Consider the following 22,119-nt stretch of genomic DNA (forward strand, 5'->3'; position numbering starts at 1 on the left):
GGCCTGCATGCTTGGCATCTGTTCCCCTCACCCCAGGGCCTGCATGCTTGGCATCTGTTCCCCTCACCCCAGGGCCTGCACGCTTGGCATCTGTTCCCCTCACCCCAGGGCCTGCACGCTTGCATCTGTTCCCCTCACCCCAGGGCCTGCACGCTTGCATCTGTTCCCCTCACCCCAGGGCCTGCACGCTTGCATCAGCTGGCCTTCAATGGCAACGTGTCGCTGATGCAAGTAATCAGGTCTTGATGTGGGAGGATCAAATGATGGTTACGTTGTAATGTCGGGGTAAACAAGTTACATTTCTGTATGATCAGTTCAAATATATGTACACTTTATTCTGGTTAAAACTGGGGCAACAGTAGGGATGGGTACCGAATTCGGTTCTTTTGAGGTACCGAACCGAAACATGTCGGTACTACCGAGTATCGATTCAAGTGAGATACTATTTTTATTTTCTTTTTACCTTTTTTATTTTCATGTCAACGTTCACACGCACAATATATGCTTACCTAGGATTTGACTTGATTCAACAACAAAGCAGTTGGAGCAATGGCAAGCCGAAAACGGTCGAAATTGTAGTTATTTGAAGTTAGGATTTTTTTCCCCGCAACTGAGGTAGGTAAAAAAAGTTTTTAGACTAAAGTACCGAAAAAAGGTACGGGTGGGTACCGGTATGGATTCACGTATCGGTTCAAATGTGAAAGGTACCCATCCCTAGGCAACAGTGGTTCCTGGTTTGATTCCGGCTCCTCCTGGCAGTGTGTCGACGTGTCCTTGAGCAAGACACTTTTAACCACCCAACTGCTCCCGATGAGCAGGTTTGACGCCTTGCCTTGTGTGAATGTGTGAGTGAATGGGCGAATGTGAGGCATAAGTTGTAGAGCTTTGGATAAAAGCACTATATAAATTCAGTCCATTTGTGTTTATTGTTGTTTAGGTTTATGTTTTATTTATGTATCTTGATGTAAACTGCACACAATTGAAAATGAGGGCAACCTCAATTTGTTTGAGAAAGGTTTGATGATGATATATTAGTAATTGTTACAAAGGGTCAGATTAAACTGAATATATATATTTATTGCTTGAGATCCCTTGTATAATATTTGTATATCATTTGATATCCCTTGTATATTCTTTGTATATATACACGGAATATCCCTTTACCTGGGTACAAACCAGACCATAATATTCGTTCTCCTATTGGACAGCGACCCCTAGGCGCCAACGACCATACCCCCAATGGCAAGTTCAAAGGAAACGCCAAGGCATGTCTCAACATGTCCAGGTTTGCGCAGTAATACGAGACAGAACTGAGGTTGGCACTAGATAATTCACCTTACGTATAAATACGGCGCAGGTGTAAACAGCAGCACTTCGTTCAACGTATCGTTCGTTCATTACTAGTAAAGCCTTCACCACGAGTCAACGACCAAGTGAAGTGAGCAACCTTGCGTCTAAATAGAGCACTTAGAACATGTGCGAATAGGATAGTAAAGTGTCATAGTTTGGTGAAGTAACGTCAAGTTCAACCTAGTTTAATGTGACGGATAGTGCACAGGAGAACCTACACCGGCGAATGCAGAGCCTTTTCTGGCTGGATTATATTGCTTTGGTACCGTGACTGCTGGAGCAGAGAACCGTCTACCCCACTATCGTGTGGGATCTACCCCTGTGAGGAGCACCCTCGAGCCCGCATCTAGGACCAGAGGCTGGCTAGCTTTCATCCATGCTGTCGGGCATACTGGATTATAGCTGTTGCTTTGTCTGCCGATCAAGGGAGTAATGTACCGACTCCCGTAGCTGGAGCTTCTTTATTCCTCGTTGACCCAGACTTTGCACCCGAACATTCCTCTACCCTGCCGGCTTACAACCGGAGGGAACCCCCCAGTGTCTCCAGCCGACTACTAGTGTGCCTTATGTAATTGCTATGCTACAGGTGGCGTCAGTTATACCCATCTTACTATTCTCATGGACTTACGCTCTTGACCTACTTTAAGTGTTCTTCGCCTTACAAGCGCAAGTATAATTCTCAATCTGTAACCTACCGTTGCTTGCTCTAATAATAATAAATCCCTCTAACTAGAACTTTATGTGTCATTGCCGTATTCTTGTGTGGGTGTTCACCAGATATATTCATGTACTGTATGGCCAATAATTAAAGTACATAACTAAGTAGTGGTTTAATAATACCATACTCTCAATACAGTCAGGGAATTGTACCCCTCAGTTACAGTAATATTTATTCATGTTTTAGATTTTAAAAGGGAAATTCAATGGTTCTCGTCAAGTAAGCCAATAACCCTCTGTTGGCCCTTCCACAATGAATTTTCCCTTCAAAATGAAAGAAAGAAAAAACATAAATAGCAGATGAAAACCCTGCTAAGGAACACGGCCAGTCACACACTGTGATGTGGTTGCTATGGGAACAGAGCAGAGGCAAGATAACTCACTGTAGTAGTTGATGTTGCGGACCCAGTTGGGGTTCTGGGTGTCAGGAGACTGCTCTACCGGTACGGGTCTCTTGGCTAAGAAGTCCTCGATGGCCGTCAGGGTGGACAAGCTCTGGCTGCGAGGCAAACGTAAAGTTATCACTTTGATGAAACATGAGATCAAATGATTTTAAAGATCCCCTCCACTTCATCTGTCTTCTTTCATGGTTAACTCCTCTTGGAGGCACGACTTTTGACTATACAGATTGTTATTGTGCAGAACTTGTCACCAGAGTGCCTTTTTCACATTCTTCCCCTGGAGAGGGAGAGCTTTTCTGTACTTTCCTGAAAGTATGTGTGATGTCACTAATAGGTCGAACCTATCATGGTCCAATATGTGTCTTTAAAGTACTTAATCTGTCGATTTGGAATTCCTGGTAAACATCTGGTTGCTTGTTTCCAATTTGCAAATTCATAGCTCCTTGCATCTCAATGAGGGTAAAGGTGCAGGGATGCTGCTGTCGTTTATTGAACAATTTGGTAGGGGAAAAAAACACACTTTACAAATTGTTATTAAATATAGAATTTAGTTAGGGGTTTAAAATACATCTGGAGGTGATCTTTAAGGGGGAATTATACTGAGAGAGGTTCGTCTGAAGGCATTCAATGCTTTCCTCCAGTGAACACTTACAATAGTTAGAATCTCAACACAGAATTGAACATTCAAACACATTACGTTCAACACTCTTAATTGAAAGGTAAAACTGTATCAATGATTCTCCTCTCGTTCCTCTGTATTTCCCTCTCAGGTTAACTGGTGGCATGATATGGCTACTGCTATTAGCACAATATTTAAGGCAAATTTTCATTGTGTACGACATTAAACAAAAAAAATGTCAGAGCCAAACCAAGCTGTGTTACATATAATTTATAATTAGAGCTATGTAGTATGAATAGTATACATTTCAACGCATACAAAATTTAATCTGAAAGTTGTTAGACCCGTAGTGAACACAACACTTCCTGTTTTAGTGATTAGTCACATCTCTCCGGGTATCAGACAGTGATTCATTCACACGTTTGGTAGTTTAACTGTCAATTCATCCCACACAGAGACATTAGTAGGCACGATTTAACGAGTGAGCTTCTTTGTTGATAATAATATTAATAATACACTTTATTTATATACAGGGATTAAGGCAAAATAAATTCTCCTGACTGAACTTTTCAGGCCAAGTCATATTCTTATTTTAACCTCCACTGTTTTTTTTTTAATAGCGTTAGCGTTTTAAGGGAACTAGATTATTTTGAACATATTTTCTATTGCCAGTTTGATTTTACGTAATATCAATGCCGTTTTCAATTCATTAAATAAAACGGATACTTTTTGCAAGGGTTGACTCTGACTTTGTCATACAAATAAATCTACATACTGTAACTTTTCAGTGCACGTTTTTATTTACAGTACATTGTGACAACTGAACAAGCTTATGACTTGAACAAGGAACTAAACAAGGGAAAGTGTTTTAATAATACATAATGCAATTTTACAACAAAAAAGTGCAGCTTACATACAGAAAACTCCTAATTCTGGGTTTTATGCACGCATAACATAAAATATAGATTTCAAATGTATGCGTCTTGTACTTAATCCACAAGTCTGCTGCATCCAAAGGTTCCTCTAGTCTTTGGAATATAGACCACTGTGTTGTAGCGTCTACTGTCCTGACTGTGACTACAGACCACTGTGTTGTAGCCTACTGTCCTGACTGTGACTACAGACCACTGTGTTGTAGAGCCTACTGTCATGACTGTGACTATAGACCACTGTGTTGTAGCCTACTGTCCTGACTGTGATTACAGACCACTGTGTTGTAGCCTACTGTCATGACTGTGACTATAGACCACTGTGTTGTAGAGCCTACTGTCCTGACTGTGACTATAGACCCTACTGTTGTGGTTGTCGCGCCAGGCAGGGAGGCTGTGTGCTGGAGAGAGCGAATGCAAGTCTTGTGGCTAGCTTCTGATTGATGGCGAGCTAGCACCCTTTTCCCATTACTGCCACACTGTAATTTCCTGTGGCATACGTTGCAAAAAAGGCGACTGTCGTAAGACCAAAACACACCGCAGACGGAAAATCCGTCACGACTCCGAATCAAGACGGAGCGCTTTAATCCCTGTATATAGCACCGTTCATACAAGGATTGCAGCCCAAGGTGCTTCACAGCAGTGAAATAGACATAGGCATAAAATGTGCATAAAGTTGGCACAATTATAGACGGAGAATAAAATGAGCAGAGAATTAATAGATTTCCGTCATTAGAATCTATGGAAAAATTACAAAAAAAATTATTTAGAAAAGATTGTAATAGATTTCGGTCATTCAAATCTATAAAAAAGATTGTGATCGATTTCTGTTGTGAACTGATTTAGCCTAATGCTTACTTCACGTGTGTGAGGTCTTGTGTGTTGGACAGAGGGCTCACCTGAAGACCAGGATCTTGTCTCCTCTCCTCACACTCTCCTCAATCAAGTGAAAGAGTAGAACCATCTTGGCAGAGTTCTCCAGGACTCCTGGTGAGTAGTTTGCCATGATGTCCTTTGCCTGAGACAGATCAATGGAAGAAAGAAATTTTAATTCAATGGTATCTTTTTTTTCTTTTACTATGGACGCACCAATACCACTAAAATAATCGGATACCAAGAACCATGTGAAACAAGCCAGAAATCAAAGCAAAGAGACTTGATTTCTGACACATGGAAGCAATGCTAGATCTCTCGAATGGAGAATGTATTATATGCATGTATTATATATTATATGAATGTAAGATAAGATAAGATATTCCTTTATTGATTCCCTTGGGGAAATTCGAGCATCATAGCAGCATGGGAGAAGGGAGGTACAGGTGCATGGTAATAGTAGAAGACATAAATATTGGCAATAAAAGTATAGTAAAGATGAAAAATAAGCAGTGTAAACAATATCATTTACTTGCTCATTATTCAGAGTTAACAGTGTAATCAAAGGTGCAAATGAGTTGTAGTCCATGCAGTTTAGGTGGTAAGAGTCACACTAGTGATCAGTGACCAGACATTCCTAGTAGAATGTAGCTTTTGTCCAGTGACTCCAAACTGTTCTATATTGTTCAATAAAAGCGATGGATTGATAAAAGATTAAAAATAAAAAAATAAAAGTGATCAGCCAATACTGTAATCGTAGTTCTCCGAGTCTGTAACGGCGGTGAAACAGTGGTATCGGTGCATCCCAAGTTTCTAGCACACATTTACTAAAAAGAGTAGCGGTCAAAACCAAAGTTCCAACACCGGACTGGATTTGTCACGACGTACCCATTCATAGGTGATGACCTGGTTGGCTCTGTCCTGGCTGGGGTTGAGGGGCGGCAGGTTGACCTTGCTGTTGGTGGAGTCAGCGGCCTTGGCCTTGAGGCCGGTCCGTGGGGGGCGGGGGTTGGTGGCCGAGGACAGGTCGTCTAGATCCATGTCGTGCTCGCTGGCCTGGTTTTCCTTCTGCAGGGTCTCGTACAGGACGTCTGGGTGGTTCCAGATCTGGGGAGAGCGGAGGGAGAAAAGGACACAGACTCACTTATTCAAAGCATTCAAATATTTTTAGTTAGTCATTTTTAAAAGGAGATCTGATCCCTTTAGGAAAGTCAGGCAAAGTCAGGCTGGCATGTCTGAAGATCATGATCATAATTAACATGTTTTAATGGCCAAGCAACATCATGATCAGAAGACGTTTTAATGGCCAAGCAACATCAGGACCAGAAGACGTTTTAATGGCCAAGCACATTGAATGTACAGGAATGCGTCTGTGACATTCATACAGAGACACATCAACAACTTTGTACAAACATAAACAAGAGAGCAGCCTCACCTTGCAACAGACACAAAAGGCCTTGAGCGGGTTGAGGCCCAGCCAGCCAGTGTTCCCAGCCTCTCTGAAGCGGTTCATGAACTCGGTGTAGAGCGCCCTCTGGATGGGCGACAGCCGCACCAGGATCACATGCTCCTCCTTGCCGGGAAGCTGGTCCCGCAGCACATCGTGGCCCCGCCTACAGCCCAGGACACGAGTCAGGACAGAAACCAGTTAGAGCTGTCCGCGTGGGAGACTCGTTATTCATGTTCTCATTTTATTGACATCTCTTACTCCCTCTTTTACCTCCTGTACAGCGACGACCCTGGTTAAACACAGGTTACCGACCCAGCGTCTGTCCCGCATTGGGACGGGCGGCAATTTACACACAAACCATGAACATGAGTCGGTCCCGGGTCGTCACCATTTACACTGGACCTGGATCAGAATGTTTAGTATTATATCTCAAAAATGTTTGTCCAATGACCCCAAACTGATGATCAAGTCTATGTTGTTCGGGGAAAAAAACGTAGACAATGCATAGTGTAACCGTTACACTATGCATTGCCTACGTCCCCGACACACACGCAGTCAAGTTTGTGTGTGTGTCTCCGACGAGGGAGAGAGATGGCGCACACACATTTACACACTTCTGCAGTCCCTCCCGCCGTCCCTCTCTCTATCTCTCTCTCTCCCTCTTGCTTGTTCTCTGCCTGTCAAACCCTGTTTGAGGAAGTGTCGGGTTAGAATGCGGTCTCTGGTCTCTGCACTATAATGGTTGATGTGGGTGGTGGAGGTGAGTACAACCAGGGGCGGAGCTATTAGGGGTGGGACGATACATCGATCCAGATCGATATATCGATCTATTATCAATAATCAAATAGGATCGATGCAACGTAACAAGATCGATTCATATTGCTATAATCATAGTTAGATAGTGGTGAGAGCACTCACCCTGCGACTGCAATGATTGTCGGTTCAACTCCTGGTGTTTGTTTTGGACTTTTGCCGATACAATGTAAAAATATTACTTATGGGCATAACATAACGTACATTATGTATCTTTTTTTCCTGCGGTCGATTAGGATTTCGTTCACATATTCTGAGGAGACCGTGTCGTAAAAGCTTGGGACTCTGAATCAGTCAGTGATAAATGTATTGGTCCATAACTTATTGTCCAAACTTTATTGTGCCTAAAAACAAATAAAACTTTAAGTAGACGTACGTATTGCTGTTGGTCTGTAAAGTAATTGTTCTATAATGTCCCTTAGAACAGATTTGCTGATACAATGTGTAAAAATACTACCGGTACTTATGGGCATAACGTAACGTACATTAAGTACCTTTTTTCCTGTGGTCGCTTAGTACTTTATTTAAGTTTTCGGACGAGACTGTGTGGTGAAAGCTTAGGACTCGCTCTCGTCAGTGATAAACGTATTGGTCCATCACTCCCAACGTGCTCACCTCTGGACAAAGCCCTCCAGCAGGCTGTGGAGGACGTGGCTGCGGTAGCGCATGAGCCGGACGTCCTGGGGCGTGCTGTCCACGCACTGTCCGTTCAGGATGGGCCTCTCGAACATGTTGCTGAACTCCTGCCGCGTGCCCAGGAAGTCGGGCCGGACGAAGTCCACCATGCACCAGTACTCTGTGAGGTTGTTCTGGAGCGGGTAGCCCGTCAGGACCACGCGGCGGCGCGAGCGGATGTTCTTCAGCGCCTGCGACGTGCTGGCGTGGCAGTTCTTGATGCGGTGGCCCTCGTCGCAGATCACCACGTCCGGGCCGGGCCGCGCGATGGACCTCTCGATGCCTGCACGGAACAGAGAGAGAAATGATGACAACTTTTGATTGTCCAAAGAAGATTTGGCGAATGAGCGTGTGTGCTTCTTTTGGCAAGCCCCTACTCCACGATGCCCGGTACAAACATAGTCTTCTACTGTTGGCCATTGGGTTAAGTGCCTTGCTCAAGGGCACATTAGCGATAGTTATTGAGGGAGGGGAGAGCATTCGTCATTCACGTCACCACACACAGATGCTTGTTTTATAGTGGAATGTGCATTTTCTCACTCAAGAATTCACCGAGCGAAGCTGCACCTTCCCTGCTCTGATCGCCTCTTCTGTCCTTTGGCTTCACATACATTGATCCTGGTCTTTAGTCCGTTCAGTTTGGTTTTAGGGTCCAAGACCCCATTATTGTGCCTTTTCCTGTGCCAAATTAAATTGGAAATTGATGAGGGACAGAGACTAGTAGTCGACTAAGGATTTCAGCCCTACTGCATTGTGCTTTTTCAGCCCTCCACATAGAACCCCTGACATTATGACATGTGACTTACCTTTCATGAGCTCCTGCTGTCGTTCCTCCTCATCCAGGTCGATGATGATTGGTCCCTGAGCCTTTTTAGTCTTCCTCTTCTTGCCCATCACAAAGCTCTTCTTCATGGAGAGCAGCCGGTACATCTCGTATCCCATAAGCAGCACCCCTCCGTCTCTGGACCAGTCCTCCACTACCTTCGCCCTGGACATCGTGCTCCTGAAGGACACACACACCCACCCCAGGTGAGATGAACCCTAACCGTTCAACTCTAGACCTGTCCCCCACTGCCTTCGCCCTGGCCATCGTGCTCCTGAAGGAGACACACAACCACCCACCCCAGGTGAGATGAACCCTAACCCTCCACCTCTGGACCTGAAAGTATGTTACTATAAAGTATGTTGCTATAAAATATGTTGCTATAAACTATGTTGCTATAAAGTATGTTGCTATAAAATATGTTGCTATAAAGTATGTTGCTATAAAATATGTTGCTATAAACTATGTTGCTATAAAGTATGCTGCTATAAAATATGTTGCTATACAGTATGTTGCTATAAAATATGTTGCTATAAAGTATGTTGCTATAAAATATGTTGCTATAAACTATGTTGCTATAAAGTATGTTGCTATAAAGTATGCTGCTATAAAATATGTTGCTATAAAATATGTTACTATAAAATAAAGTATGTTACTATAAAGTATGCTGCTATAAAATATGTTGCTATAAAGTATGTTGCTATAAAATATGTTGCTATAAACTATGTTGCTATAAAGTATGTTGCTATAAAGTATGCTGCAATAAAATATGTTGCTATACAGTATGTTGCTATAAAATATGTTGCTATAAAGTATGTTGCTATAAAATATGTTGCTATAAACTATGTTGCTATAAAGTATGTTACTATAAAATAAAGTATGTTACTATAAAGTATGCTGCTATAAAATATGTTGCTATAAAGTATGTTGCTATAAAATATGTTACTACTATAAAGTATGTTGCTATAAAGTATGTTGCTATAAAATATGTTGCTATAAACAATGTTGCTATAAAGTATGTTACTATAAAATATGTTACTATAAAATAAAGTATGTTGCTATAAAATGTTACTATAAAGTATGTTGCTATAAAGTATGTTGCTATGAAGTATGTTGCTATAAAGTATGTTGCTATAAAATATGTTGCTATAAAGTATGTTGCTATAAAGTATGTTGCTATAAAATTGTACTATAAAGTATGTTGCTATAAAGTATGTTGCTATAAAATATGTTGCTATAAAGTATGTTGCTATAAAGTATGTTGCTATAAAATGTTACTATAAAGTATGTTACTATAAAGTATGTTACTATAAAATATACTACATACTTGTGCTCATCATTGAGGATGAAGACCTTGAAGGAGCGTCCTGTGAAAGTGGCAGGGTCTGCGTCGGGAGCCAGGGCCTCTTGGGCTGGAAGCCAGAGGTTAAACTCTGCCAGCCAGTTCTGAAGCGTGTTCACCTGTGACACAGAGGGGAACAGTTCCATTCATTAACACTTTGATCGCCATGGGTTAAATTCATAATTTACCATCCCTAGCCAGCTCTATTTGTCTATGGAGAAGTTCCCCTTCTTTGCAGGGCTATAACTTTTTTAATTCTATTGCTAAATTGCCATTATTCTGGCCCATTCAATGTCCTATATGTATTGTTCAGGGTGTAGCAACGTTAAACTTTTTCATTCACATATTCATACTAAAATATGGTCTAAAGTATAAGTATGTTTTTATCGTTTTCTGCAGCTTTCTTCAGAACGTGATTTATAGCCCTAAATGCATTATATTGATGATCAAATACAGTTTGATAGCAATCGGCGCAAGATAAAAAATTTCAACTGGATGTGGTTCTAGAAGTTACTACGTGTCATCTGATGATGACCGGATGGGCGGGGGGCCGTTTATAATTCCGTGGGCAGCGTTAGATGATTCATCCAGAGTGGGTCATATGTTCATCATAGCAGTTTATATGGAACACGTTAGAATATAACGCTGAATCTTACCGTGGCTTCCTCGCGCCGCTGGCAGATGAGCGTGGAACAGAATTGTTTCTATTATGGGATGGAGAAATGCCCGATCCATTTCCAGGTTGTATAATAGTATATACGTCCAAATCATGTTGTTTTTTCAAGTTATTTGCACCGATCGATGTTCACTGTGTCAAGACGGAGTCTCTCTAACGATAGCGAGTGCCCGAACCACATATGGATGAGCACTTCCGGTTCAAAGGGTCATTTCCGGTTGGCGATCTGCCGATCGGCCACCTGATGGCGCTCTTGAACCACTAGAGAGTTGAGTGGAGCTTTGCAGTGTGTCTCAGGGCTCCGGAGGGGAAATATGATTTTGATCACAGATTTTTGAAATATTGACATCAAAGACGAGTTACGGCGTCTTCGGCAGAATGAGCATGGCTAGGAATGACGTCTCAACTCGTCATCGGCGATCATAGTGTTAAATATGAACACCAAACGTCATTTATTATTACATTATAGGACGGGTACACTATTGGTCTGGCGTGATGTTTACTAGTACAGGTTTCACCGATTGGTTTAGTATTGAGAAACTTAGCATTATGCTCTCTAATACATTCTAGTATAATCAGATGTTTATGTTATACTGAGTAAATGGTTGCAAACCGTACATCGTATCAAACATCATGAGTTTCCTAGGCCTTGTATTATCCTAGTTGACCAGTTAAATGCGTAAATGGCCTATGAAAGTAATTATGATGTTTGATACGATGTACGGTTTGCAACCATTTCCTCAGTATAACATAAACATCTGATTATACGGTGAGCTTCTTACTTATTATAAAAAAGATAATGATACAATTTCCTCAGTGATTATATTGTAAGGTTCCGGTTTGGGAATAGGACACGCATCATGGAGGCTAAAACACTTGGCCCCATTGGACTGTAGTGGTGCATGGTGAGAGGACGCAGCATAGCTAAGTTTTTCAATACTAAAGTGATCAGTGAAATGATGGCCTGTACTAGTCAACATCATGGCAGACGACGTGAAGCCCAAATAAAAAAGACATTAGCAAATTAGTGTGTGTGAGAGAGAGAGAGGGGGGGGGTGATTACTCAGCCCTTGTGTGGGTGAATGTAACAAGTTCCTAACGTTTTCTTTCCCCTATTATTTCATGCACACTTTATTCATTGTTTTAAATTATTATTTTCTTTTAAGTTATTTTGTGCATCACTCTGTTGTGAATTTGATGAAAATTTACAATGCATGAGGGTCATCCTTTTGTGTTAAATGGCTGCATAAAGCAAGCATTTGTTGACTTGCATGTTGATAAGAGTAAAACTTGGAACTTGAAAAAGATCCGTTCAAGGTAAAACAAATATTTTTTTGATTAATTTGCGATTAATCGCGAGTTAACTATGGACAATCATGCGATTAATCGAGTTAAATATTTTAATCGATTGACAGCACTAATATATATATAATATAAAAGGTTACTCTTGATCAAACAAAGATGAATGTCCCTATTGGGATTAATAGTGCAATAACTAGCTTTTTCACCATACTTCACTTAAAACAAATAAAAGGTGCCTCTTGATCATCAAACAAGAATGAATTTCCCTATTGGGATTAATAAAGTACAAATCTAACTTTCACCAAACATCACTTTTTGTAAAATAAAAGGTGACTTAAAATGTTTTTTTTAAATAAAATCAATTTTAATTTTTTTGAATCGTCCTAAATCATTAATTCGAATTAATCGATAATATCGAATAATCGCCCAGCCCTACTATGTTGTTCACACTACACAACTCAATCACTGTGCTGTTCACACTACACAACTCAATCACCATGTTGTTCACACTACACAACTCAATCACCGTGCTGTTCACACTACACAACTCAATCACGGTGCTGTTCACACTACACAACTCAATCACTGTGCTGTTCACACTACACAACTCAATCACTGTGCTCTTCTCTCAGTCTCTTTCTCTCTCATATATATGACAAGCAATACAATACACACACCACTCATATGACAAACAATAGACACACACTAGGGCTGCACGATTTTGGGAAATAATCAAATTGCGATTTTTCGGACAGATATTGCGATTGCGATTAAATTTGCGATTATAATTCTTATTTTTTAAGCAGCCCCACAGAGGTTTATTGTAAAATGTGGCTTGCATCTGGCCTACGTGGTGGGTCTGTTCGGGACAGAGAGCCTGAAAAAGTTTCTTTTTACCTGGGAATCGATACCGGTACCAAACGGTACCCCTTTTTCTGTACTTTACTCTCCCTCTCTGAAGTCTAAACTTCACAACACACAATCTAAAACCCCTTACCTTCCTCTCCCAAACCGTTCCTACAACAATTTTCTTTATGTTGCACGATCATGTATATTTATTTTGTATTATAATTTTTTTTATGTTTAAATATCAACATTATCTGGCAATCCTCAGTAAATACTATCAAACTCCTCTGTCAGACCAGATATGAGACGCACACACACACACACAGAAAAGGAGAATGGCTTAAATGATTTTAGAATAGTTAAATGTTTATTATCATCAACTATCCAGTTTGTTTTTATAGTGCAACGTTTTTCTACGTAAACATTAATTGAACCAGTAAAGAGAGAGAGACGGGCTCCCAAGGAATCTGATCATATTTACTGAGGATGGCCAGATAATGTAGATATTTAAACATTTAAAAACATAATACATGATCATGCTTTTTAGCTTGTAAATAACAAAATTTTCGGAATAAATGTTGAAATTGAGAAGTTTGGATTTTTTTTTTTATTACAGAGAGTCAAGCACCGAAAAAAGGTACCATTGGGTACCGATACCGAATTCCAGGAACTGGTACCGTTATCGGTTCAAACATGAACAGTACCCAACCCTACTAATCAAATCACTCTCTCTGATCTTCATATATCATTATATTATCACGTATTTCTTCCCCAATATACATTTTTACTTTCTTACACTTCTATCTGTTTTCCTTCACTGACCCACGACATCTCACTGAAAATCTATTCGACAGCACTGCTACTTAGGAATACTGTCATTTGTGGTACGGTTGGCCCCGTTTATGTGTACGGTAGATTGTATCTTTTTTATTTCTATGATGAATATCTGTTATATTGTGTATTCTCAAGGCGTCTCTCTGGTTCCATAGTTCATGGTATTGCCCTACTTTGGTTTGCCTCATAAATGAATTGGCAAATGCCCGCCTTTAAAGAAATGCAAGCTGGGGCCACAATGAGACATCAGTCTTTGTGCTCATTGTTAAAAGAACAGGTCAATGTTCCCTGCATGCTGTTTTGCCCCGTTCTGGTCCTCACATTCAACAGTCAGATCTCCACAATCTCACACAAGAGGGGAGGAACACTTCATGCTGCGGTTACACACAGGGCCATTTTCGTTTCGTTATCAGGGTCAGTTTCGCTTTTCAGAACAATGCCAAAGCAGTAGGTGGCAGTAGGTGGCGATGTAGTTCAAACATGAAGGCCAATCAGAAAAGTTGAATGTGCCAATACACTTCCTGCAAAAAAAATCAACAATCTACCATCTTTAAATGCCTCGCGTGAGCCATTTAGCCAACGTAGCATTTATTTTTCAGCAAAGTGCAATAAAAGTGCAATAAACAAAACGGATACATTCACTGTGTGTTCTGCCTCATTTGTTGATGAAACAAAACTAACATCAACACAATTGACCACCAAGAGCGGAGTTTAGTCTCACAAAAAGATTGTCGCTGATTTTGTTAGCTTACGTGCTAACGTGATTGGAATACGCCAGTATAACAGTATAGCATTGTGGCTAGCTTGGTAACGTTAATGCTAGCAGAATGAATGGATGTAAACTTTATTTAACAGATTGCAGAATGGGTACAATACAATACGGCTCAATACAAACAATTGTTAAGGGAATGCAGACTGTTGTAGCTTGGACTGGGCTCCTTATAACAATAACTTGACAACACATGGTAGCCGCAGCTCCTTGGGACAGCTCTGCTGTAAACACTGGAAATAACCGTGCTGGTCTCTACTGCGCATGGGCGTTTAGCAACAACGGCTCCGTATCCGGCTCGCGCAGATTACATGGCACCATTGTCTGCAAGTTTTGGAGAGTATCCAAAACGGAAACACAATTTCAGCGTTGCCAGTAGGACAGCGCGTTTTCCTGCCAAAACGGCGTTTCTTTTTAACTTGGACAGCAAGCGTAATCATTCAGCAACAAAAATGTTGCTGTATTCAGCAGTGTAACCATAAATTGAAATGAGGGCTGTTGTGTTTTTAACCAGTCTACATTTGAAAGGCATCACAGCAGCGGAAATTGTGCTCTGTTCTGAATTGATGATCTGTTGAGGTTATATAGCTATGAGGGTAAACCTCAGAAGTTGATCTTTCTGGTCCGACACCATCAGTTTAGTGGGCTGCTAACATTAAGTTGTCAGTCTATTATTGTGTCCTTATGTTGTGAAAATCTTCTTTGTTTGCAGTGAAAGCTTGGGGCCAGTTTAGAAACAGACTCATCATTGTCTAATAATTATGTGATTGCTCTGTCGTCTGTTCCACTGTGTATGTGTGCATGCATGCATGTTTTCGTATTCAACATTAAACTATTGTGCAACCTTAAACAATAAACAATAAACAATACAATGTATACAAAAAAATACCTTATTTGGAACTTATGCTTGCGTTTGCTATTTTATTGAATTTCTTAAAAGTTTCAGGAAATTACAGCAAATGGTTTTGTTTATTGCAATTTGTTTTGCCTTCCAGCACCATATTGGTCAGAAAACCTGGGGAAATCCCTGTATATGCGTAGGATATTGTTAAATAACATTACCGTCTCAGTGTGTGTGTGTGTGTGTGTGTGTGTGTGTGTGTGTGTGTGTGTGTGTGTGTGTGGTCGAGGGCTGGAGAGATGAGGGAGACATACTAATGTAATGTGACAGAGTGAGTTTTGCTCCTCTTTCTTTGGAAAAGATTATCTTTGAGATATTATGCCACTCGAGTGAAGCTAAACTAACCCATAATGCTTCAGAGCTTCTGACCCACATCTCTCTCTCCTCTCCATCTCATACCCTCATGAAGAAGAGCATCTGGCCATCTACTGGTCATTCGGAATATTTCAACCAATCGGACTAGGGTTGATGTGGAATTTCCCATGACTAATAAACGCATGATAACACCAGTATTACCGGTGACACCGGGCGTTTTATAAAATTACTCTCAATATCTGTAGAGCGCTTACTTTGATCTTTAACTTTATGCGGCTACATTGATCCCCTGCGTCTGTCCGTCTACATCCGTTTTTTATTTGAAGAAATTCAATGATGAGTATCCATTTGTTGGACAGACAAGAGTTTTTTTTATTTTTATTATTATCTTTTCCCCCCTTCTTTTTCCGTTTTTCTCCCATCCCAATGTTAGTCGTTATGCCAATTCCCAATCCCCTTCCTGGTCGTTGCGCACTCCACCCCCTACCATCGGTCCGGGAGGGTGGAGACTATCGCATGCTTCCTCCGACACATGTGTACCCAGCACACCGCTTCTTTTCACCTGGCAGCGCGGACTCTCACTGGGAGAGTGTAACGTGTGGAAGGTCACACTACCTCTCCCAGATCCTTCCCTTGCTGTGCAGGCGCCCCGACCGAACTGTAGGAGTCGCTGTTTACAACGACCAGGACCCACCCGCTAACACTGCCAATTGTGTTAGTATGGACGGTCGGCCAACCCGGAAGCACCACAGCTGGATTCGATCCCACTGTCTCTGTGGTGGTAGACAGATGCTTAGTCCGCTGCGCTACCCGGCCGCCCGGACAGACAGAGTTGACGTTAGGTTCTAAAAATAAAATATCGTAGTGTAACGTGTCGTATCGCATGTAGAACTTCTTTTTCTCCTTTGTGTAAAGTTAAAACTCAGTGAAAGTGAAACCTAAAAATAGCTGCTGTCCGCACATTCAGTTTATAATGTTGTTTGATGAACATGCTTAATAACTACACGTTTAGCAGCCTTGGTCGCGCTACTGAAACAGTAAAGGGAAGAGGGATCATAGCAACGTTAATGAAAAACGGAAGGGAGCGGGGAATGTGTGGTGTGTGTGCGTTGCCCGCAGTCAGTGATGGAGCCGCTCCACAGTATTTTACAAATTAGCGGTTTTTTATTTGACGTGGGCACTGACTAACTAAATGGGTTTTATTTCTATTAAGAAAAGAAAACAGGATACACCGGTGGGGGCTGTGGGCAAGTCATGTACTCTGTGGAGCCTGAACACAGAGCAACACTAGTATCACCGACTACTGCGGCAAGCCTGCTGATGACGCTGTGGGCAGGGCATGTAGTCTGTGCATCACAGAGAGCGGTGGCTGTGGGCAGGGCATGGAGTCTGTGCATCACAGAGAGCGGTGGCTGTGGGCAGGGCATGGAGTGTGTGCATCACAGAGAGCGGTGGCTGTGGGCAGGGCATGGAGTCTGTGCATCACAGAGAGCGGTGGCTGTGGGCAGGGCATGGAGTCTGTGCATCACAGAGAGCGGTGGCTGTGGGCAGGGCATGGAGTCTGTGCCAGCGTTTCCGTTAGCCGGTAATTACCGGTATTTGACCGGCAAAATCTGTTGAAGTCCGACATATTTAATCTCTCCGGTCTTAATGTCCGGTGAAAATAATTCCCTGAGTCTAAGCACAATTTGATTATTTGAATTGTATTAAAATAGGCTAAAATTAAATAGCCTATGCGATGAACGAAACAATCATTACATTTGTTTCATCGTTGCTTCTAATAATGACAACGACGTTGTCAGCGAGAGCTTAGTGCTGGACGTGCAAACTTTTGTGAAGCTGCAGAGCCGGAGCAACAGCAGCACAGTGCAGTACTCCAGCAGTACTCCAATTCAGCCATTTGCAATTCAATGTTGGGTGGGGGGCGCTGCTGTGCGGTCCCCAGAAAAGAGCCAATAACAGCTGAATCTGCTGCTCTGCATCGACATACTCTCGCAAATAAGTCATTGGGAGGTGGAGAGAGAGAGTCGTCACGCAAACCCACGATAATGTTGCCGTCTCTCTCTGCCAAATTTCTCAGTTCTTCGCTTGATATAATTAATACAAATGTCCAATATAACGGAATTCGTTAGCTCATAAAAATGTGATTATAACAGACTGCTGTTTATTGATTGATTGTTTGATTGTATACTTTATTTTGACACAAATCGTATGACAAAAAAACATTTTAAAATTAATGTCGGGCGACTGCCCACAGACACCTATTTGATTTAAAGTCGGCAGCAGCACGAGTCTCGGGACTTATTTTATTTGGAATATAATGACTTTATACGCAAAAGTAGCCTAGTTTTAAGTACAAATATTATAAATCTACATGCCTTGATGATGTCATTATTTTGTTTTGTTGTCATTCTTTTGCCTATCAATTGTTTTTAAGCTCAATAAACTCTGACCGGAATTTCTCTCATTTGACCGGTAGATTGAAATCTACCGGACACTGAGGCCGGCAACAATTTTTTCTAACGGAAACCCTGGTCTGTGCATTAGTGGTCTGCAAGGGCCTTGAAATAAAGCCAGAGCCCTGCCCGAGGCCTTGAACTTCAGGCCCTGCCCGAAAATAAGCCCGACTGTAAATAATATTTTAAGCCCTAGCCCGCTGAAAACCCGAAAAAAATTATTATTATTATTATTATTAAAATATAATTTTTTTTGTATTTGTTTTAAATATTCGAAACACGGTTTTATATGAACGTAATAAATAAACAAAACTAAGAAGCATTTACATAGCCTGTTTCGCAATGCCGTCTCTCCCAGTGCTCGCTTATATCTCTGACTCACACATCAGCCTCGTAAAACGTATTGAAGGCTATAGAATCTTCTTTGACACACACACACACACGACACACAATAGCCTACTCAGTCAAACAAACAAACAAACAGAAAACAGAAATCAGATTTCGAGCAGAGCAACGTAATGAAAATCACAACAAAACAGGTAGCGAGTCGAGACCCAGCAAATAATAACATCACTCACCAGACGTCAGCAACACGTTGAACACCGTTAACAAAACCGGCTACATACATCCCAAGAACAAATTAAAACGTTCGCCAACTGGCTATATTCCAACACAACCAATCGAGTTGAACTTGTCCCCTAGCTGAGTTCTCCCTGCGCGCTGCAGTAATTACATCCAAATGTTTCTCTGGCGCAAAAGAGAAAGTGAATCTTAAAACGAAGGTTATCCTATAACCCTAGTTATATGAAAAAAAAAAAAAAAAACGGCGGTGCCCGGGCCCGGCCGAGCCCGAATTATTTATTAAAAAAAAAGCCCTACCCGGGCCCCGTCGGGCCTGGGCAAGGTTGCAGTGCACTACTGTGCATCACAGAGAGCGGTGGCTGTGGGCAGGGCATGGAGTCTGTGCATTACAGAGAGCGGTGGCTGTGGGCAGGGCATGGAGTCTGTGCATTACAGAGAGCGGTGGCTGTGGGCAGGGCATGGAGTCTGTGCATCACAGAGAGCGGTGGCTGTGGGCAGGGCATGGAGTCTGTGCATCACAGAGAGCGGTGGCTGTGGGCAGGGCATGGAGTCTGTGCATTACAGAGAGCGGTGGCTGTGGGCAGGGCATGGAGTCTGTGCATCACAGAGAGCGGTGGCTGTGGGCAGGGCATGGAGTCTGTGCATTACAGAGAGCGGTGGCTGCGTCAAAATGGACATTATCATTGCAGATACAGATAATATGAAAAGATTACAGGGCCAATTATCGACCATACTGATAATTGGTCGCTTCATAATACACACACAACAAATCAATACATACACAATACAAACCATACACACACTACGCAGTACAAACAAACCACAAACAGATGACTCAACCATACGTCACGCAGCACTCGATCTCACAACAGTACACACACCTTCCACGTACACAACAAAGCACACACAGCATACTCACAGGGACAATGCACAGCACAGTGTGAGCCGCTGTGTGCCTCAGCAGGATGTCGATGAAGGAGATGACTTGGAGAGTCTTTCCCAGCCCCATGCTGTGAGCCAGGATGCAGCCGAAGCCGCTGCTGGTCTTGTAGCGCTCCAGAGACTCGATCAGGTTGTCGTACAGGAAGCGGATTCCTCCCACCTGGAAGAGAGGAGGGGAGATGAAGGAACTACAGTGTGTGTGTGTGCAGTATATGTGACTGGATAATAATAATATATTGTATTTATAAGGCGCCTTTCAAGGCACTCAAGGTCGCCGTACAACAATTAACTCTACCAGGACATTTACTCTACCAGGGCCACCAGGAGAGCACACAACATCATTAAGGACAGCACACACCCCCAACACAGACTCTTCAACCTCCTGCCATCAGGCAGGCGATATAGGAGTCTGAAAGCCAGAACTACGAGACTGACAAACAGTTTCTACCCACAGGTAGGGATGGGTATCGTTAGGATTTTATCGATACTACTACTCTTATCGATACTGCTTAACGGTTCGGTACTTTATCGATACTCTTATCGGTTCTTTTTGGTTCTTTTTTTGCAAGAAAAAAAGACAATTAATTAAGAACAGAATCAACATTGCTTTATTATTTATAAATACAACTTTATAAATAAGTATTATAAATAAATATAATTTCTTCAGCAACAGCAGCAGCAATGTTCTTTTATATAACTTTATAAATAAATATAATAAATGAATATAATTTCTTCAGCAACAGCAGCAACAATGTTTTAAATGTGTCTGACTCTGAATTATAGACTTTTTATAATAAACAACAAATGCAAAAGGCTAACAGAACTGTGACACTCGTTCACCCTATCCTCTGTCATCCTTCCTCTAGCTGCTAGGGTGAAAGGACTTTGGGTGGTGGAGGGAGGTAGAGGGAAGATGTGTGGTGGCCCTGGGCTCACTGGCCTGGGACACATTGGTGGCTGACGCCTCAGCTTGACGATCTATAAAAAGTTTAGATTGTAGTATTTGTAGCTAAACAATTATTTTGTTTATTAGCCTATTTGTAATAATTCGTTATTAGCCTAGGAAACTCCGTATCTTGGCTTACCGGCGGCAGTGGACGTGGATGCAGATGGAACACTGCGCGCAAGGCAGTCGAATACGCGCATTTCTGCACACTAATATCATGTTTTGCCAACAGATGTTTTGATAAATTGCTCGTATTGCCACCCTTACTGGCAAATGTTTTGTTGCACTTGTGGCAACGTGCGTTGTATATCCATACTTTCTTTAGAACGCTTCGCTCTATCCGCCATCACGATGTTGAGCTGTCTGTGTCTGTGTGCAGTGCGCTTCAGCACGGAGAACTTTCATTAAAGAGTACCCGTATGTAGCACTACTAGCGAGCGACTCGCGAGGAGTGTGTGTAATAATGACTCGCTGTGGCTCGCTTCTCGTGCAGAGACAGAGAGAGGATAGATCGTTTGCAACTTTTAAATAATAATAATAATAATAATAATAATAATAATAATAATAATAATAATTTCTCTAGTATCGATAGCAGTACCGAGGACGTCGGAGCTTATAAATACTCCGGTATTTTCTAATATAGTACCGGTTCCCGTTTAAAACCGGGGTCCGGGGGGCATCCCTACCCACAGGCCATCAGACTCTTGAATGCCTAGCCCGTACTTCTGTATGACAACAATGTATGCCTTTCAAATGTTAAATGATAAATGATTAAATGATACACACTGAAATCTACGCTCTCTCATCCTGCTTTCCACAACGCGACATTATTATTAAACAGCAGCTCTGTGCTGTTCAGTATAGACATTATGTACAATGTTCGATGCAGAATAGAAGTAACTGAATTACCATACAATATACTATGCAATGTACTAATATACAATACGGCTCACTTTTCCCACTTCAATGACAGAGCTGCTGTTTAATAATATTGTCGCGTTGTGGAAAGCAGGATGAGAGAACGTAGATTTCAGTGTGTATCATTTAATCATTTAACATTTGAAAGGCATACATTGTTGTCATACAGAAGTACAGAATACTTTTATCCAAAATGCTTCTTACTGTTAGAGACTGTGCTAGACAGCATAAGCGTGGCGCGATGTGAAAGGGGAAGTGAACTCCAGCGTCTCGCCACAGCAGCGTGCAGCGGCAAGCCTGCCGAGTCTGCCGCTGCCGCGGGGGCATGCCACAGCGTGTCACGTGGCAGTCGCGGCCAATCAGGCGAACCCGGAAACCGAAATCCGACTAAATCTGTTGTGGAAGTGATACACGCGACCAGGATTGGCGGCACTGTTGGGAGTGAGTGAAAGTTGTAGGCGGTTGAAGTTGCAAAGGTGGAAGTAGGCGGACCGGATGGTGTTGTTGATGTGGGAATGGAATGATAGGGTGCTGTCGAGGACGAGACCCAGACTCTTAACCTGAGGGGAGGGGGAAACTAAGGAGTTGTCTATGGTGAGGGACTGAGGGTGAAACTAGGGTGCTTGGTGAGTGTGGACTT

At 42.1% G+C, this 22,119-nt stretch overlaps 1 protein-coding gene across 2 annotated transcripts in view; it reads right to left on the minus strand.

Moving 5' to 3' along the window:
• rad54l2 (RAD54 like 2) overlaps positions 1 to 22,119 on the minus strand; it is a 58,204-nt gene that overhangs the window by 24,405 nt on the left and 11,680 nt on the right. For both annotated transcript variants that reach the window (XM_084316006.1, XM_084316005.1), the window contains exons 7-14: positions 19,593 to 19,775; positions 9,978 to 10,111; positions 8,634 to 8,830; positions 7,768 to 8,110; positions 6,325 to 6,502; positions 5,778 to 5,996; positions 4,916 to 5,034; positions 2,451 to 2,566 (exon numbers count right to left, since the gene is read on the minus strand). In XM_084316006.1, the coding sequence (XP_084172132.1) occupies positions 2,451 to 2,566; positions 4,916 to 5,034; positions 5,778 to 5,996; positions 6,325 to 6,502; positions 7,768 to 8,110; positions 8,634 to 8,830; positions 9,978 to 10,111; positions 19,593 to 19,775 (1,489 nt within the window). The remainder of the gene's footprint in view (positions 1 to 2,450; positions 2,567 to 4,915; positions 5,035 to 5,777; positions 5,997 to 6,324; positions 6,503 to 7,767; positions 8,111 to 8,633; positions 8,831 to 9,977; positions 10,112 to 19,592; positions 19,776 to 22,119) is intronic.

This window comes from Notolepis coatsorum (assembly GCF_963971535.1).
Source record: "Notolepis coatsorum genome assembly, chromosome: 6".
Taxonomy (NCBI): Eukaryota; Metazoa; Chordata; class Actinopteri; order Aulopiformes; family Paralepididae; genus Notolepis; species Notolepis coatsorum.